The sequence below is a fragment of the Passer montanus genome, unplaced genomic scaffold (genome assembly GCF_014805655.1).
Source record: "Passer montanus isolate IOZ18808 unplaced genomic scaffold, ASM1480565v1 scaffold56, whole genome shotgun sequence".
Taxonomy (NCBI): Eukaryota; Metazoa; Chordata; class Aves; order Passeriformes; family Passeridae; genus Passer; species Passer montanus.
This window is the reverse complement of record NW_024370595.1, coordinates 4,527,515-4,545,119: the sequence shown is the minus strand read 5'-3', so window position 1 is coordinate 4,545,119 and position 17,605 is coordinate 4,527,515. Positions and strand designations below refer to the sequence as shown.

The following is a 17,605-nucleotide window of genomic DNA, read 5'->3' as shown; positions in this document are numbered from 1 at the left end:
AAAAATAAAATAGAAAAGGGAAAGTGTCAGTGTGCCAGACTTAAAAAGAAAATTCTTCATCAAAGGATTATCTGCAGAAAAGGGGAAAGCCCATGCTGACATGGCTGCCCTATGTTAGCAGCTTCTGTACCAGCAGCAAAACACAGCTAATACAGACAGTTAAAGACAGAAGAAATTTCAAAGGTGTTTTGATTCTTCGATCAGATACAATGCCTGAATAATCTATTACTTTTTCAATCAAAAACACTTGTTAGCATTCTTAAAAGAATAAACTGAAACCACCTTTTAAACATTAAATAAGCAGTTCTTGTCATTTGCCATGTGTTGAACCAGACAGTTACACAGCTATTTGATTATCAACTCAAATGGATCAAACAGGTTTCGTTTTCTTGGTCCAAGAGTGCCTCCCAATAAGAAAAGCTTGAAACAAAAGACAAGGTGCTGACAAACACTATTCTTGCATATATTTTTTCAATAAAACAACTCCAGAAATTGTTGTCAACAATTGCTGCATCAACAACTCTCTTTTTAATACCATGTGCACAGGCACTTTGCAAAAAGAAAATATCCATAGAGTGGGACATAGCAGGAAAATTGAAAGATATTCTGACAAAATGGAAATGCAAAGGAGCCAAGTAAGTGGATACTCTTGGCAACAGAGCAAAAAATAAAATAATAAAATAAAACAATAAACAGGAAAAAAAAAAGACATTAAAGTGCCAATTAATCAGACACCGTCATTAAAAGTTAATGAGGAAGTAGCACCTCAAGAAACAACACAGAAGTATGGTTGTTCCTCTATACAAAAATAACAGTTTAAAGAGCAAATAATGTAGGTTCATTTGAGTCATGGCATTAGAAGTAGGTTATAATTGAAAAGAAATGTTTTAAAAACAGACAAATACAAAATGTTTATGAGAAGTAGAGGTCCATAGTGGGTTGTCACAGAGGAAAAAAATCAGTTTGTACTATTTTGAGATTATGGAATATGAAAATTAATTAGAATAGTGGAAGAACTGAAGCTACAGGAATTATTTCCTCCAGTAGCATTAGGAAAAAGCGTGGGCTGAAGAGAAAAAAAATAACATGACACATGGCAGAACTAAAAGAACAGATTTTAACCTAAGAGGAACTTAAGAAAAAAGCACGTGGACAAATTTTAAAAAGGGCATTGTTTAAGAGGATGGACTCCATCAACATTTTTTATTTGTCACAAGGTGTGGCTGCAGCCTCAGCTCTGAAGTATTATTCCACTTTGTCTATTGGTTTATTTTGGTCAATAATCAAATGCTGTAAGCACAATAGGAGAATGTGTGTTCCTACTTACAACTTTATTATTAATGAAGACCCTCATTCCTGAAGAGATACAGATGCAGCACAGGGGGGATCCAGATGATTAATTTTGCATCCAAGTAAATAAATTACATTACATATAAGGAAGCCAGTGGCAATACCTAATTTAGATGATCTCAAAGTATTACATGCATGACCTGAATCTTCTCAGATTCATATAGAGTTTAAGAAGTATGAAGACCCAGAATTCTCTGTTCTCCAACCTATCTACTTGAACCTAAAACATTTTCAGAGTGGCATATCAAGAAAATTAAATGATCAGTCCTACTCCAAATTGTAAATAGATTGGTACATTTGTTAACTGCTTTTGATGTAGAGTTCTTGTGTGCTCTGCCTCGCAAACATCAGATTTCCAGCTGAAGGAAAGCATGACAGGTCTAACAACAACAATGTTGCTCTATCAACTTTTGTCAACAGAAAAATAGATCTAAAACTGTGATTAGTACAATGTCCATATATACAAGTCCTTATGACAATCTATCATTCTCTTCTGCCAAGGACAGTCTGTCTTCTGCCAAAATAGGCAAGTTGGAATACTTCTGGCTATGCAATCCTCTTCAATACTTCCACTCAACTAGGAACAGGTTTGTAAGGAGTGCTTGTTGTCATTGTATTCCAGGTTAAAAACAATAGTTTTCCAAACACTGATGTTCAAAGTTTTTACTCTGAAACATCACTACTTCTTACAGTTCTGATTTGGCTAAGTTTTGGCCACATACTACAATATGCCAAGTAGATGTGACTCAAAAATAATGTCTAAAATGCATTAATTCCATTGCACCACTTTGTAGAGCTTTTTTTTTCCCATTAGCCTGTACTAGAAAGCACTGGGAGGCACAACATAAAGAGCACAGAGCAAACTGGAAAAGAAGACATGGATGCAACAAACCCCCTATGTTGTTATATACATACATATGTATGTAATATAACAACATAGCCCTTGTCTTTTAGCTTATATGACTAAAGACACATCAGAGAAATTAGAAGGGTATTCCTTGTTACCCTCATTCTGGGTTTATTCTTTCCTTTGGCAGAACAATTCATTAAATTCAGGTTCATCCTTTTCATTGTATGAGGTTTACATGCTGAAGCAGCTGTCAATAGACTCCTAAAGAGGATTGCAGGTCACATGTCATTGACATGGTTGAGGAGGTAGTATTGCTCCTATCACATCTAGGAAGATTAGAAACAAAAGAGTGTTTGAAACTGCTTTTACTTTTTTATTTTCTTGGCTACTGAGAGAATGAATTGCATAAGACCACAAGAGTGGGAGGAAAAGTCACTGCAAAATATTTACTCTGTGTTACTCAGGATTAGATTTCTTACAGTAAATTCCTCAAAAGCATAGTGTTTCCTCCTCAAATATCAAGTGCAAAGCCCTGCCAGACATATGAGTTCAATGTAGCTGCCAGGGTGGCCATTTGAGGGAGATGCTCTCATACTTCATTTCAGAATGCTCCACTTCAGGCAAGGGAGTCCTTACAGAAACTCTGCTCAAGAATATGAGGGAGTGAATGGCAGATGGGCTGTGTCTACTGTCCTTACTGATAGCACAGAAAAGACAGTAGCTCTGAGAGTGTGAGCGAAGCCTTCAGCCTTTCACAGATGCTTCTGAATTATGCTAATTCACACAGTACTGATTCAATAGCTTCTGCTCCACTTTTTAAAACTGAGTGGCTGTAACTGCCAATCTTTTTTATATTTCACCCTGTCCAAAAGAAATAATATAAAAGTTCCAAAAAAAAAGGAAAAGAAAAAAGAAAAGAAAAGAAAAGAAAAGAAAAGAAAAGAAAAGAGAAAAAGTGCATTACTTTTGAACCTACCCAGTTCTGACAGCCCAGGCTCCAGCTCACAGTGTTGTCCTTGATGTAGCTCCGACCTGCTGTGGGCAGAGCTCTGTGTGGTCTCTGACTGCTGCTGGTCCATTAGCACAATTATTGCAGGTTGTCCCTGCAGCCCCATTAGCCCCTATCAAGCAGAGAATTGCTTGCTTTGTCACTGTCTGTAAGCATTTTGGTGACTCATTTATCAGCTTTTGCTCTATTTCATATAGTAAATCACTTGAGCTCCTTATGTACAGCAGTTTTTTTAAAAAGCCATATGATTTGCCAGACTAGAGACTGTGACCTTTTTTTTTTTACTTCACTGGCTAATTTCTCCCATCTATATTAATCTATTTTTCCATCAAGTACATTCAATTTAACATGAACCTCTGTTCTTTATTATATGACCATCGCTATCTGGGAAATTTTTGCTGCAGCTGAGGAATGATTTCCAGTGCTTTTAGCGCAAAAGGACAAAACACTCTGTTGCTAATTAATTCTAAAGAGGAAGACATTTACAATTTGGGGCAGACTGAAAGATCCCCATCACCAGCAGAACTGTGCTCTAAAACATCTGCTCCTGACAGCAAGCTATGAAAGGAAAAAAAGAAGGAAGGAAATATTTCTTTCTCTACTCCCTTGTGGGGTAAGATTGTTTTATTTTATGAGGAATCATAGTCTTCTATGTCTTTATCTTGTTACCATGTCTTTTATTTGTTTGAAAAACCAAGCTGTAAGTAATTATGAGTGCAAGACATTCAGGGTTAGCAAGGACTGCTGCTAACTTGGCTGTCTGGCTTCAGGGTTTGGGACTGACAAGTTCATATCCTTGTTACCTGCTGCTTTGGGTGGAGTTGAGATTTTTTTCATATCTGGGGTCTGATTGCATCAGAGTCTAGCTTATAACCATAGCATTAACTTCCTTTTACCTAACTCAATCCATAGATCAGTACACCCTGCTCACACTCTGTATTCCATGCTGCATTGCACCTTCACCTAGTGTCCCTTTGTAGCAGCATGGAAGAGTTTCCATTCATCTTTTCCACTACTTCTCTGCATTTTTCACTACTGCCTCGGCATTTTACTGATATCTGTCCATATAAATGGTTCTCCTTCCACTTCTCTCTCTAAGTCCTCTCTCCTGCTCTGGCAGCAGCTCCCCAGCAGTCTGGGCAGAGGATGAGACAATTTTTTTGGCCAAACGTTCAATATGAGCTAAGCTAACCAAATTCTTACCTCATCACCCTGACTATTAGACTAAAGACTGCAGACTCCCTTCAGGCCCTTATATTCTCAACAAAATAATACTAATTGGAAAGACAAATCAAGAGTATATAAACAAAACAATGCTGATTATCCAGAAATTTTCTTATAAAATAGAATACCTGAGTAAAGTTGCTGTTTTAAACAATGTTTCATTATATATTTTAAAAGTTACAATGGAAGAAAAAGAAGAAAATATGGTCTTGGCAGACTGTGTGTGGCAGATGTATGTGGATCCATACACTTACCAAGAACTGGGAGATGTATGTTTAATGCTTCTTAGAGCAAAGCAGAAGCTGTGTATTCATTTCTTACCAAAAAACTACATAAAGTAACTCCCACTAGCATTACTCCTTTTTTGATTAAACCATGAAATCAAAATGCTTTTTTTTCCTCTCCTATGCTCTGCAAAGTTCATTGGCTCCTGGTCCTCCTCAGGCTCATTGAGGTCCACACCTTAAATTTCAATGGTCCAAACCTACTGTAAAATTAGATTTCTCTCCATTATTCCCTTTCTCAACTATTTTGGCTTCACTTTCAGGTCTTGTTCTACCCTTCAGCTACAGAGTCTGGGCCCACAGAAAAGTTGCCATGTTATCACGCAGATCATTTACCACCCAAAACCAGTGCTGCAGTGGCTGCCTATATGCATGTCTACCTGATGCAGTAATATATGTAAGGACCATGGATTTCTTATGCTTTCTTTTCCTTCTTCCTAATCACTGTCCATGAGAACTCAGTTGCTTTTCCTCACATAAAACTTAAGCACATCTACATGGCAGAAAAACTGGGACAAAACTGAAATCTTATTAATTAGTATAACTTGTCCAGCTGCTAATGAGAAGTTATGGTTTCTGTAAATCATTCAGTATGTCAGAGCTGCCACCTGCACACACACACATCAGTCAGGAGCAAAGCACACAGACCAATTTCAAAGAAAAGCTTCATGGAGAGATGTTGAGTGTCTGAGTTACTTGCTTCATCACAAATGGCCAGCCACTCCTCATGTCAGCTCTTTAAGCCCCAGGTATACCCTCCCGCTCAACTGTGACTGGCCCTTTGCAACACATTTCTTTTCAAAGTTTGACTGATTTGTTGGCTTTTTGCAACACATTTCTTTTCAAAGTTTGACTGACTTGTTGGCTTTATCCTTAAATGTAAAAAAAAATATAATTCTGACAATAAAAGCCTTTCTATGTAAAAAAAAAAAAAAAAATTCTGACAATAAAAGCCTTTCGTTGTTTAAACAGGGAAGTTTACGTGAGGGAAGTGCTGTCCAGTCCCATCTTGTATATGACTGGCATCTTTCCACAACTGGCCCAAGAGGTCTCACAGAGACAACCCCATATTACCATATTATTAACTACTAGGAAAAGGGCAGCTGCTTTCAAAATTCAACAGCTTTGTGGAATGTCACAGGCACTCAAATGAAACATTTGGTTTTTGGAGGTTAGTACACTGCAAATTCTTCACTGAGTGCTAAACTCAGTGTTTAGCATGACAACTGGGAAAGTGTGAAGCAGTTAATTAGTACCCCCTAATTCTTTCAACAGAGCACTCAGAAACAAAAATTAATAATGGTGGGTTCTTGTTTACAAAATGTTCTGTCAGAGCAAAAAGCATTTGAGTGGCTACAAGGGAGCACTGTGATTTTACTCTGTCAATGGTAGAATAGAAATTGGAGTATATGACCAATCCAAGATAATGTGAATAATTATAAGCAATTAGCACTGAGATGATGAATAATACAAAGCAACAGAAAAATTAAACAACTTTGAACACAGAGAAACTTATAATGAATGAAGCCTCTTTCTGTAGGTTTCATTAACAGCAGAAACTATGTCAAAATCAGTCTTTTGCTGAACACACTTCTTTTGCTCAAATGAAGTAAAACACTCTCTTTATGTTACATCATACAATTATGTTTCAGTCTTGCTTCTGCTACGATGGCAAGGTACCTTTCTCCCAGGAAATGCAGAACAGAAAATTAGAATAGGGCAGCAGAACCCCACAATAACTTATTTATTTGCCTATTTTACATAATATGGTCTTTCTGTTTTACTTCCTACCATTTAACCTCAAGTTTTGCTAGAGCTTCTTATTGCTTCTTTTGAGCTTTTCAGGCTTTGAATGGTATTTTATGATATTGTAGAGACAACAGCAGGAAGCTTTAATCCAAGCTAAGAGAGTCTCAGCAGTTTCATGTCCCTACACAGTTTGCTCATGATAAGCTGTGTTGCAGCCACACACCTCCATGTAAGCAATAAATGTTTGAGATGGTCTATTTAAAACCAAATGAACCAAACTAAATCAATTAACAAAGTCAGACTTTACAACTCCTTCCATATTAGCTGTTTGCTGCAGTGTCATAGCATTTAATGGGGAATCAAAATATAGAAATATTTACTATGGATAAGAAATGAGAAGGAAGCCAGAAGTGCCATATTTCAGACAGCAAGCAAGACAACCATCACTTGAGAATGATGAAGGTGGCTGTTTGCTAGGAAGTCATCTATCTGTCCTGGACTCTTCTCTAATGTTTTTCTGATTGACACTAAAATCAGAATGGCTCCTACACAAACAGGCAATTATGATGTGAAAATGACGCTTTCTCTGTTTGACTGTTAAATAGATGTTCCCATTTTGTTCTAGTGGCCAAAGATCAAAATTAGCCTTAGGATGCACAAAAAAAAGTGGTTTTATTGTCTTCAAGAGACAAGTGGTTTTATTGTCTTTGTCTTTTCCCCTGTCTTTTAAATTGTCACATAAATTAAAGAAGCTTTTAAATTGTCACATAAATTTTACTTATTTAGACAGCAAGCATGTCTTCTTGACACCTAATTCTAAATCTCATAAATGTCTTTTAAAAGTAGCAATACATCAACATAATTAAAAATCAAAATTGAGATTTATAATCCCTTATGGCTAAAGGCATAACTTCACTCTCATATTGACTTTTCACTATACAATACCTTCTTCCATTCCAGTTTCTCCTGCTAATAGGAAATAAAATTACAAACTTCCCGCTGTTTTGCTACAAACCAAGGATTCAATACACACTTTTAACTTACTGACCTTCTTACTGCAAACCAATCTCCCTACTGATCCTGGGACCAGAGATTCAGGAAGAGGTGGATTTGGTTGATTGTTTTTACTTTTTATTACATAAGTGAAACTGAGGGACAGGAGAAATGCTGAAAGAAATAGTTTTGCTTGCTGAAATACATTTTCAAGCAGACTAAAAAAAGTTTTAGGTTTTTTTGAGGTTTTTTTTGTTATTCTATAGATGGATTTTCTTAATGACTCACAAAGAATAAAGTCTTCTAAGGACTATCATATTAAATGATCATAAAACTCCAGGGCCAAATTCATCCAAATATAACTTCAGTGGAGTAATGCAAAGTAATTACTTGCATGGAATTAAGAATTACTATTCACCTCATTTCTATAGATTACCTTTAATGTTCATGAACTCCTAAGACAAAAATAGCTGACTTCACCCCCTTCCTATCAATCACAGAGGAGGATTTCAGATTTGGTTCTTATAAAACCATGCTGTTAAGTTCTTCCCATGCAAATAGCACTGATAGTGTTGAGACCAAAGGGCCTTTTTGGGGGACATATTCTGTATGTACAGAGACATGATGGAAGGGAGCAGCCTGTGTCTTCAGAAATGTCTGTGCTGACCTCAAGAGTGTTGCCCATGCTGCCACAAAGCAGTGTGGAATCTTCCTGCAAGGTAAGGAACTCATGAAGGTGGTTTGGGCCAAGGCCCATTGACTGTAAAAGTCACTTTCATGCAACTGTAATGAAAAGGATCCTGGTCAAGCCATTGTTTAAAGTCTGAGGAATCTGAGAGAAATGAAAAATCAAAATGCAGACTTCATTGCCATGTTTTGGTACCTTAAAAGCTGCATTTCTGGTAGTTCAAAGTACAGCACAGTTCAGGGTAAACATACACCTAGGCCAGGTGCATTCCAAATGAACAGAATGTTACTGGATCTCATTCTTGGTCCACTCCAGAGAAGCATGCCTACATTGCCCACAGCAAGCCAGGACTGAAGCAACTATGCTGTTCACATGGATCTCATTCTTGGTCCACTCCAGAGAAGCATGCATACATTGCTCACAGCAAGCAGGACTGAAGCAACTATGCTGTTCACAAGAAGGCAGACAGGCTTATTTCTAGGGGAAGGACACTCTGGAAATGCAGAATCATTGGAGTGACCATGGTGGATGGTCCAGATCTCCTCACAAGAGCCAAGGGAACCTAAGGCAATGCAGTAAAACCTGGAGTTAAAAGGTACCACTCTTCAACATGGAAAGTAAATAAGAAGGCATTCTGACAGGCAGGCAGCCCAATAGGCACACTGACCACAAAATACCTGCAGGACTGTGCTGCAATCAAACAGAAATGCTCAATCCAAAATAGAGTGGACATCTCTTTCCCAGGGTAAATGGCCTTACTTAACACAAGAACACTTTCTTAAAGGAAATTTTAGAGAGTGAGATAAATCCCCTGTTCAATTAAATGGATTATTTTGAAAGTCTTGTCTCAGTACACATTTGAAAAATTTAGAGAACACGGGAATCTTATCCTGAAAGATAATTCAGTAATTAAGTAGACACATTAAAACAAACCATACAGACTTGCCAATTTAGTGAACCACTTTATAGGAAAAAAAAATAATGGTGTCCTCTCTTTTTTAATCATCAGTAGCTTTCTTTGCAAGCAAAAAGACATTTTACATTGAAAATTAATTCTCATTCTAATGAAACTAATCAAAAAACTTGTGACTCTAAAAGTTTATCCATGTTTTTATCTGTGTTCTGTTGGGTAGTCCCAATGATTTAAGGATGCTTGCTCATACAGAGTGGTCATGCAGGTCACATCAGTATTTGAACTGCACCTGATGTATATTGGTTAAAATACCTGCTAATGAGAGACTGACAAGTTTCATCTTCACGCCCAAAAAAAAAAAAATCAATATTGGAAAAGCAAGAGGCAAATATCAACAAGACAAAATTTTGGAAGTTCCTTTCCTAAACCCTAATATGGTGCTATTGAAGATTACATATACATTTGTCTGAAAGGGAGCATGGGTATGGGTATGGCTATTTAATTGTAACTCTATTCCTAAATCACTCACAGTGGCTCCAGTTTACTCAACACTAACAGTGTTAGCAAAAGACTTGGAGTTACTCCCTGTGCTCACAGGAAGGTGAGCTCCCCCATGACATAGTATTTTTCATCTCTGGCACCTGAGACCAGAGATGACTGCCAGACTGGTTCAGAGGTTCACAGAAGTTGAGTATCATTGGTACACAAATTCATATCACTCACTGAAAAATAATAGGAAGAAGTTAAGCCAGGATGGTGAAAGCTGGTCCATAAGAATACAAATGTGGATTTTGTTCAAGCGCCAGGAGAGTAAACAGGAGAGTAAATAGCAGTGGCAGACACAGCTGTAGCAAGATATAGATGTGAATTCACAAAGGAAAAACCTTGTGTTCAGGTGCAATCAGTCCTTCCCTTCTCTTGCCTTGCCTTTCCCCCATCCTCACATATATATTGTGCTTACCATGCTCTTTCAGAATAGGACATTAACTCATCCCTTCACATACTGAACTGAAGAACTTTTATAAGATTTGTTTCTGTCAGTAAAAATTCTTAGTCAACACAAAAAATCCTCAAATATTAAAAAAAAAATTCTAAAGGATTTATAGGACTTTTTTTTTAATAGGTCAAGCTGATAATTTGTTTCCTTTTTCAATATTTGTAAAGCATATCTATAATGATTTCCAATTCTCACTCTGACAGAAACACTTTCAGATGCACATTAAAAAATTGACTGGGCTGGCTGTAGATTTCTATGCCATACTTATGATGTGTGTAAGAGGTCCAACAAAACTCATCCAGCTAGCCTGGCTGTCCTTTGCTTAGGTCAGGGAACTTACCAAAATGTCCCAAACTTTCTTTCTTCCCAAGATATGCACATTTCCTTCTAACTGAGATGCAGGGGCATGAGACAGATCTCAGCCCTGTTCATCAAACCAGCATGGCCAGAACTGTGGGGAGCCCCCAGGACTGCATCTCCCACATTACATTATTTTCCCCGATTCCAAAAGCCACCTGAAATATTTTGTGGTCTATAAATTATTTCTAAGTGCTTACAAATAGAATTGCTGATACTGTATCTGTCTCAACAGGAAAGATTAACACCCCTGCCCAGCAACCTGCACCTTTCCTGGTGTGGGAGAGGATGCATGAGGAGCACACACTTGCTGTGTGGTGTGTCAGCTGTCAGAGTTGTGCTATATTGTGCCATTTTAGTGTTTGCAGCCTCAGCTGTAGTGACTCTCTATGTCTTTATGATGCATTTTTCTGAAAGAGGTATAGGGTGGGATGTGAAAACTACTTTATCTCTGTGTGTTTTCTGACACCAAGTAGAGAAGAAAAGCCAGTTGTCTGATCTTGGAAACACAGCAAAATTGGCCCGTGGTGGCTATTAACACTGAGGTTAATTTAGAAGTCTGGTGATCCATGACCCCTCCATGGCAATTACAACTGCCCTGATGTTGCATTAAGGCTTTACTTCTTTGTGTCAGTGGCAGAAATATTGACTTAATGAACATATGTATCTGTCCTGCAAGAAAATAAAAATTAATTTTGATTTGGAGACAAAACATTCTGTTTCTTCTTATTCTTACCTTGCCTGCATGGGCACAGGAGTGAATTCCTTCTCAAGAGCAATGCAGCCATCCTCCCCTATTGCTGATTTTTCACACAGGGTCTGTGACTCTCCAAGGCTCGCTACCATGCCATGATACTCTTTAAATAACTGCAGCTCATTGCAGCTTCTGGTCACTGGTTTGGCTGCCACCTTTGCAGATAAAATGGTTTGATGCGACGATGTCTGATTCAGCTCCATCTCTTGTTGTCTAGAAACTGTACTGTAATCTTTGTTATCCAAGTACATCTGTCCCTGGGGGACGCTCTCCTAAAAAAGTGAAAACAAATATACTAGGCTTAAATTGAATGGGTTCAATGTTTACTGCAGTACAAGCATGTTAAAAATGCCAATCAGATTTCTCTGAGTGCTTTTTTGGGTATTTCCCTTTTTCACTTATTTACACCAGGAACAATTGCAATGTTTTAAACATCTTTGCAACTTCAAAATAAGCCATGAATTAGATAGGTCACCTACTTCATGCATGTCTACCATTATTTTCTCCCACAAATCTCCCAGTGACTTGCACTGACTTATCCCATAAAATAAGCCAAAATCATCTTTGTATTAGTGGCACAAGAGTCGCTGCTACACAACATCTTCCCAGCTCACGAGAGCACTGCTTCACCACTGCCACACAGCTCCTGTCCAGCAGCTGTGCTGGAGCAGCCTCATGGAAGCCATCACTCTCCACCAGCCCTTGTGCTCCCTCAGAAAGCCCTATCCTGCTGCAGATCCACCACAGATTATGGACCCTCATTAAGCAGAGCAAGTACATGAGTATTATGAAGACACTGTGTCATTGCAGAAATTGCCAGAGGCTTTTATGAAATGTGAATCAAACCTCGATGAAAATGAGGTTTTATTATGTGATTATTAATGGTGATTATAACAAAAAATAGTGCATAACACTCAAAAAGCTTTTATGTTCTCATCATTAAAATTCAGTCTGAAAAGTTATAAAAACCACTTCAGAATCCCACAAAGTGCACAACTCAGACATGACGACTGAATTAAAGATCAGCCTGTCTTAAACACATGCTGTGGAGTTTAACCATGGGAATATTTCATCATAAAGTGCCAAAGCCACTGCAGAGGACAGCAAGAGCTCAGGAAACAGGCCTGTCAGCCTCCAATATCCTTCAGGTGGGGGAACCCAGCCTTGTCAGAGCACATACCTGCTCCTCCCTGCAGAGATCTCAGCACAGGACACTTAGGTACCCCTGCAGGGCTGTGGGGCAAAAATAGCACAATAATAGGCTCTGCTTCAGTCCCAGTGGGAGAAATCACTTGAAAATGAAATGACAAAGAGCTAATTATGATTTCGTGCAGATTTGAGCTCTCATGGCCTTACAGATTAGATGGGAATGGAAGTTACTGCTAAAAAAATACTGCACATACAAGCCACCACAAACACACGTCTTGACTCCAGGTAAAGTAGGCTTGCTAACCAAATCTAAATCAGAAATTCCCTAGGCAGTGAAACCTTCCTCAGTTCTGTGTTTCTATCTCTTTGTATTTTCAATGCCCTTAGTTCTCTTCTCCTAATATTTTTCACCTATCCTTATAACAGATTGACAAACTTGACTCTTCCCATCATTGCACAGTAGCTGGAGTACCACATCCAGTCCTGGTCCCCACAATTCAAAAACAATGCACAGACTAGACAAGTCTAAAGGAGAGCCACAAAGATGATCAAAGAGCTAAAGAATCTGCCCTGAGAGATAAAACCATAGGATTTAAGTATTTTCCTCCCTCAGGAAGAGAATGCTCAAGGAGGACCTCGTTGTAGTTAAAAGGTGAATACAAAGAAGCCAGGCTCTCTCTTCACCAGCAGCCACACAAAGAAGAAAAGAGGCAGTGGATATGAGTTGCATGAGGATAGGTTTAATCTCAATAACAAGAAAGAATTTTTTTGCAGTAAGAATAACAGCAACAATATCCCCAGGGGTAGAGGCCTCATCACTGCAGATTTTGAAGGCACAACTAAACAGGCTAGATGATCTCATTGAGGCTCCCAAAAAAGGTTGGACCAGATGGTCTTTTGAGGTCCCTTCCAACATGAGTTGCTCTATGAGTCTATAGTTAACAGCCTGAAAAAGATCAACATAAATAAGTCTTTTCTTAATTGTGCTTTATTGGTTTTCTTGGAAGGGAGAAAAATGAAAGGGAAGGTAGGGAGAGTGTGGTAAACAACTGAAAGAAAGGAGGTAGCATCTACTGCTTTCACAGGGCTCCCATATTTAGACATGGCTAGCATACACCAAAAAACGCTAAAGACACTTCAATTTTCAATGGATTATACCTCTCCTCTAGATATTTCCATGAAGAGATGCCTGGTGCAAGGAGCATAAACCTGGGTGAAGTAAAACCAAACACACTGTCAGTGAGCTGGTCCAGGGCTTCTTTATGGCTTGAAAATCACAGAGCTTTTGTGATCAAAGACAAAATCCTGAGTGAAAGTCCTGGAAAGCCAGGTTTGCCACTCCTGCATGGAATCTAAGCTGGGAGGCGTTGGGAGGGCAAACACACACCACAGAGAGGCCACCATTGCCCCACCAACACTTTATTGTCACCTCTGGCAGCCTGCTGCCCTACCAGCAGCCGGTTTGCCTGTCCTAAAATTCCAAACTCTCTTCCTTCCAAAAAACAACTTTTAAATGCAAATACTCCAAATTCCAACAAGAGGAAATAATTCCTTTTGTCTTCAATCTCACTTTATATATTTATATACTGGTTTTATTAAGATACTCTGCAAATCATAATAGAGATATCTGCCTATTTATCCCATTTTTCATAACATTTGGTTTGTCTCAGTTCCTACTGTGAAAATACACAGATTTTGAAATTATGTCATGCTGTGGAAATGCTAAACCTACAGCAACTCAGGCTGTACTAGTTTTAAAAGACAGAAATCTCAACACAATCTCTGAAATTGACCCTTTCTGACCCTCTAAGTGGGATTTTTTATCATTAAATGAACAGGGACCAAATCAGACAGGCTCTTGTATGTACAAAGCCCCAGCTTGAAAGACATTCATTTTCAGAATTAACGTCAATGAAAAAATAAAAGAATGTCAAGGACGAGAAGCTTGAGAGAAAATCTGATGTCTAGTTAAAAATCCATAAACTGCTTTATTGTACATTCACAGAAGCTTTCCAAAAAAAAAAGTAACACAGCATCATTTTGCCACAAGAGGCAAGCATGATTGTGAATCCCTATGTGGCTAAAACATTGCTAAGGCAACTATCTCCATGGTACCTAAGCTTCTAAGACATCAGTGCATCCAAGAAATTCTCGAATTATCACATCTCCCTGTCGTTACACTTTTATTTCTTCTCTTCTCTTACCTTGCAATGCCTCCATCAGCAATGAGACATAGGTGAGATGCTATCATGTGAAGGTAAGGAGAGATTTTAGTCAAGAAAAGTCTATTTGGGTACATGCTGGAGCTATGCACCAGCAAGAGTTTTTTAACCACAACTAGAAATCAGTCCAGCCTGTCTTGCTCCATCCTGTGTTTGGCTAATACAGTGACATTATTTATAAATTAATTATAAATTTATTAATTTAATAAATTAAATAATTAAAAGACCTGATACAGGATTTAAACCACATTTGTCACCCTTTTTCATCCCTTTCATCCAAGCAGCTGAACATCCACTCTAAAAGTAGTAGTGGAGAAGTAATTTTTTAGATGCAAATAAGATCAACAGATTATGTTATTTTATTTAGGAGGCTTTTCACATTTAAAAATCAAGAATTTAATCTTAGAATTTAATCTATGAGGCTATGAAATATCATTACCTTGAGCCCAGAATATAAGAATATATTGTGGGCTCAAGGTAATGCCCAGAAATGATGCTTCCTGTCTTGCTCATGCTATTATTTATCAAAGCCGTTTTCCACCAAGACTGGAAAAAAAATATTTCCTCTGCACTGTCACCTTCTCATTATCAGGCAGAAACTGAAATTCTAAAAAATTACTAGCTGAGGAGGGATGCATATATTCTTTATATACATTCCCCTCCAGACATGCATCTCCCAACAGCTTCCCCACAAGTCAGCTGATGTTGTCCCTCCTGTGGCAAAGACACCCGCAAGTGTTCACAGCAGCATGGAGGAGAGTTGTTGCCTTAGCCTGAGGCTCACAGAAACAGAGCAAGGCTTCAGTACTGCAGCTCAAAAATCTTCCCACCACAGGCTTACCCTCACATGGCCATCGACACACATAACCCTGGCCTTGGCTTCCTGGGGACAGGGAGATGAAAACTTAGCTGAAAACCTACCCCTAGAGTTACAATCTAAAATCACAAACATGCACATACTCCCACAATGCCATTGCCAAAACATTCATTTATACTGATTTATTTTGAGTAAAGTAAACGTACTGCAGTATCTAATGTTGTCATGTGCAAACAAGAACTCTTGGTATTTAATTGGTGTGTTTTCACTTATAAATTGCAAGTGTCTCTAGCTGTAGGAAGGCAGGAAGGCTGGTTTGGATACACGGAGTGTAAGAAATCCTTTTGACATCTAGGATGTCACAGTATGTTCCAGTGCTGCTGTTTGCTACAAACCCCTGCCTATCCTACATATATGATCCCCATTATCTCATAGGGTGACGTTAGAGATTGCAGACAAAAAAGCTGTGCAGAGCAGACCTCTTGCATGACTGGGAAGATGTACACCAGAGCATGGTGTGCAGAGTGGGGCTGCAGGACAGCCCACAGCAGATCATCACCACTGACTTGTCCATGGTTTTGGGGTTGTCTTTCCTTGCCATCCATCAGGGGCAGGAGGAGCAGTGGGGGTAAACCTTTCTCATTATGCACCAAACACACAAATGAGACTCCATTAAGCTCCTGTCTAAGATTCCTGTCTAAGACTCCCCCCTTTTGTTCCCCATGAATTCTTGGCCCAGGGCTGCAGGGAAGGCTATTTAGCAGGTGTAAGCAGGGTGATGGGCTATAAGAGGCTTTGTGTCCATCAGTCTGCCCAATAAGAAATGGTTTCAAACTTCTCCCAAGAGAGCTGTTCCCAGGTGGTGGCTCCCAGGCATCCAATGCTTAAAGCCCTGATACCTTGTACTCTCTCTTTCATTGGGTTTTAAAGTGTTTCAAATACCACACTTGCAAACTGGCAGAACTGGCAAGTTAGCATTTCCTTAGTCAAAAGAGGGTGTTTTCCTGAAAGCAGTTCATTTTCCTAATCCATGTACTAGATGCTGAGACTTACTGGAGGTGGGGCAGCATGGAGCTATTCCCTGTGACATTCCATGCTGTTGATCTGGGACAGACATTCTCATGTCCAGGAATGTAAAAAAGGGACCCAGCTGCAGCACCTTGAGGACTTCAGCAGAAGACCCTAGATCTCAGGGCAGGATAGTTTTTGCTTCACTTGAGTGCCTTCTTGTAGCTGGGAGGCAGCCTGTGCTGGCACAAGGCTCTCAGGGATGTCCCAGCTCAACAAAAGCAGGCTTTACTGATGACACTGAGCTGCTGCTCAACCAGCAGCTCAGATCCAGCAGCTCAGACCTTACTGCTGTGTTAAGGCAGCAGCCCCTGGTGCACACAGGAGCCTTGGCTTCATTAGCGCCTGGGCTGCTCACAGGGCTGATGGGGGTGCAGCACCACAGCTCCACCAAAGGACTCTGACTGAAACAGGGCACAGGAGAAATCTTGCTGTGCTCAGGGCCAGACTTGGCCTCTGCAAAGGCTGAAGTCCCCAGTCTCCTGCTGCTGCTGTAATCCAGCAGCTGCTGAGCCTGGAGACATGGCATTGCCTCCTGGGCACTGGCATTGCCTAGACTCCCACAGAATTCCGGGAGGCGTGGGAGCGGAGGCCTTGCAGGATGGAGGGTCCTCACTGCAGTGAGGTGGTGGCTGGGCTAGAGAGCCCTGAGGAGGGAAGGGAGTTTGTAAATTGGGATGGGGGCTAGAACAAGTGGGTCTGCACCAGAGGGGCAGTGAGGGAAGCTGGGGGCTTTGACAGAGTGCATGGATGGAGTTGAAGGGCTTATTGTACAGACATGATTCAAACAGATTATGTTATAAATGAGCCATGTTCCCATAACAGATTAGGAGGGGAGACAATTTGCAAGGAAAAGCAAACAAACAAACACACACACACACAAAAAGCCCCCCAAACAAAACAACAACAACGACGATGACAACAACAACAACAACAACAAGCCCCACATAACATTGTGGCTAAACCTTCCGCAAGCCATACGCGAGCACAGGCTGCCGCCTGCCGGCTGCCTGACCACAGGCCACAAACCGGTTTTCCCCGGGAAAAAAAAAAAAAAAAAGGCTCTTGACATGCGAGTCCAATTTTTAAAGCCGGGTGTCAGAGGAGTGTCTGTGCTCCCGGGCCAGGGGGTGGCTGCAGCACCTGCCTGATGGTACCTGGGTAAAACACCTGTAATCAGC

At 39.7% G+C, this 17,605-nt stretch overlaps 1 protein-coding gene across 1 annotated transcript in view; it reads right to left on the bottom strand.

Moving 5' to 3' along the window:
• The window catches only part of OCA2 (OCA2 melanosomal transmembrane protein), a 185,986-nt gene that overhangs the window by 148,202 nt on the left and 20,179 nt on the right, over positions 1 to 17,605 (bottom strand). The window contains exon 3 of the mRNA XM_039725691.1: positions 11,151 to 11,440. Within this exon, the coding sequence (XP_039581625.1) occupies positions 11,151 to 11,440 (290 nt within the window). The remainder of the gene's footprint in view (positions 1 to 11,150; positions 11,441 to 17,605) is intronic.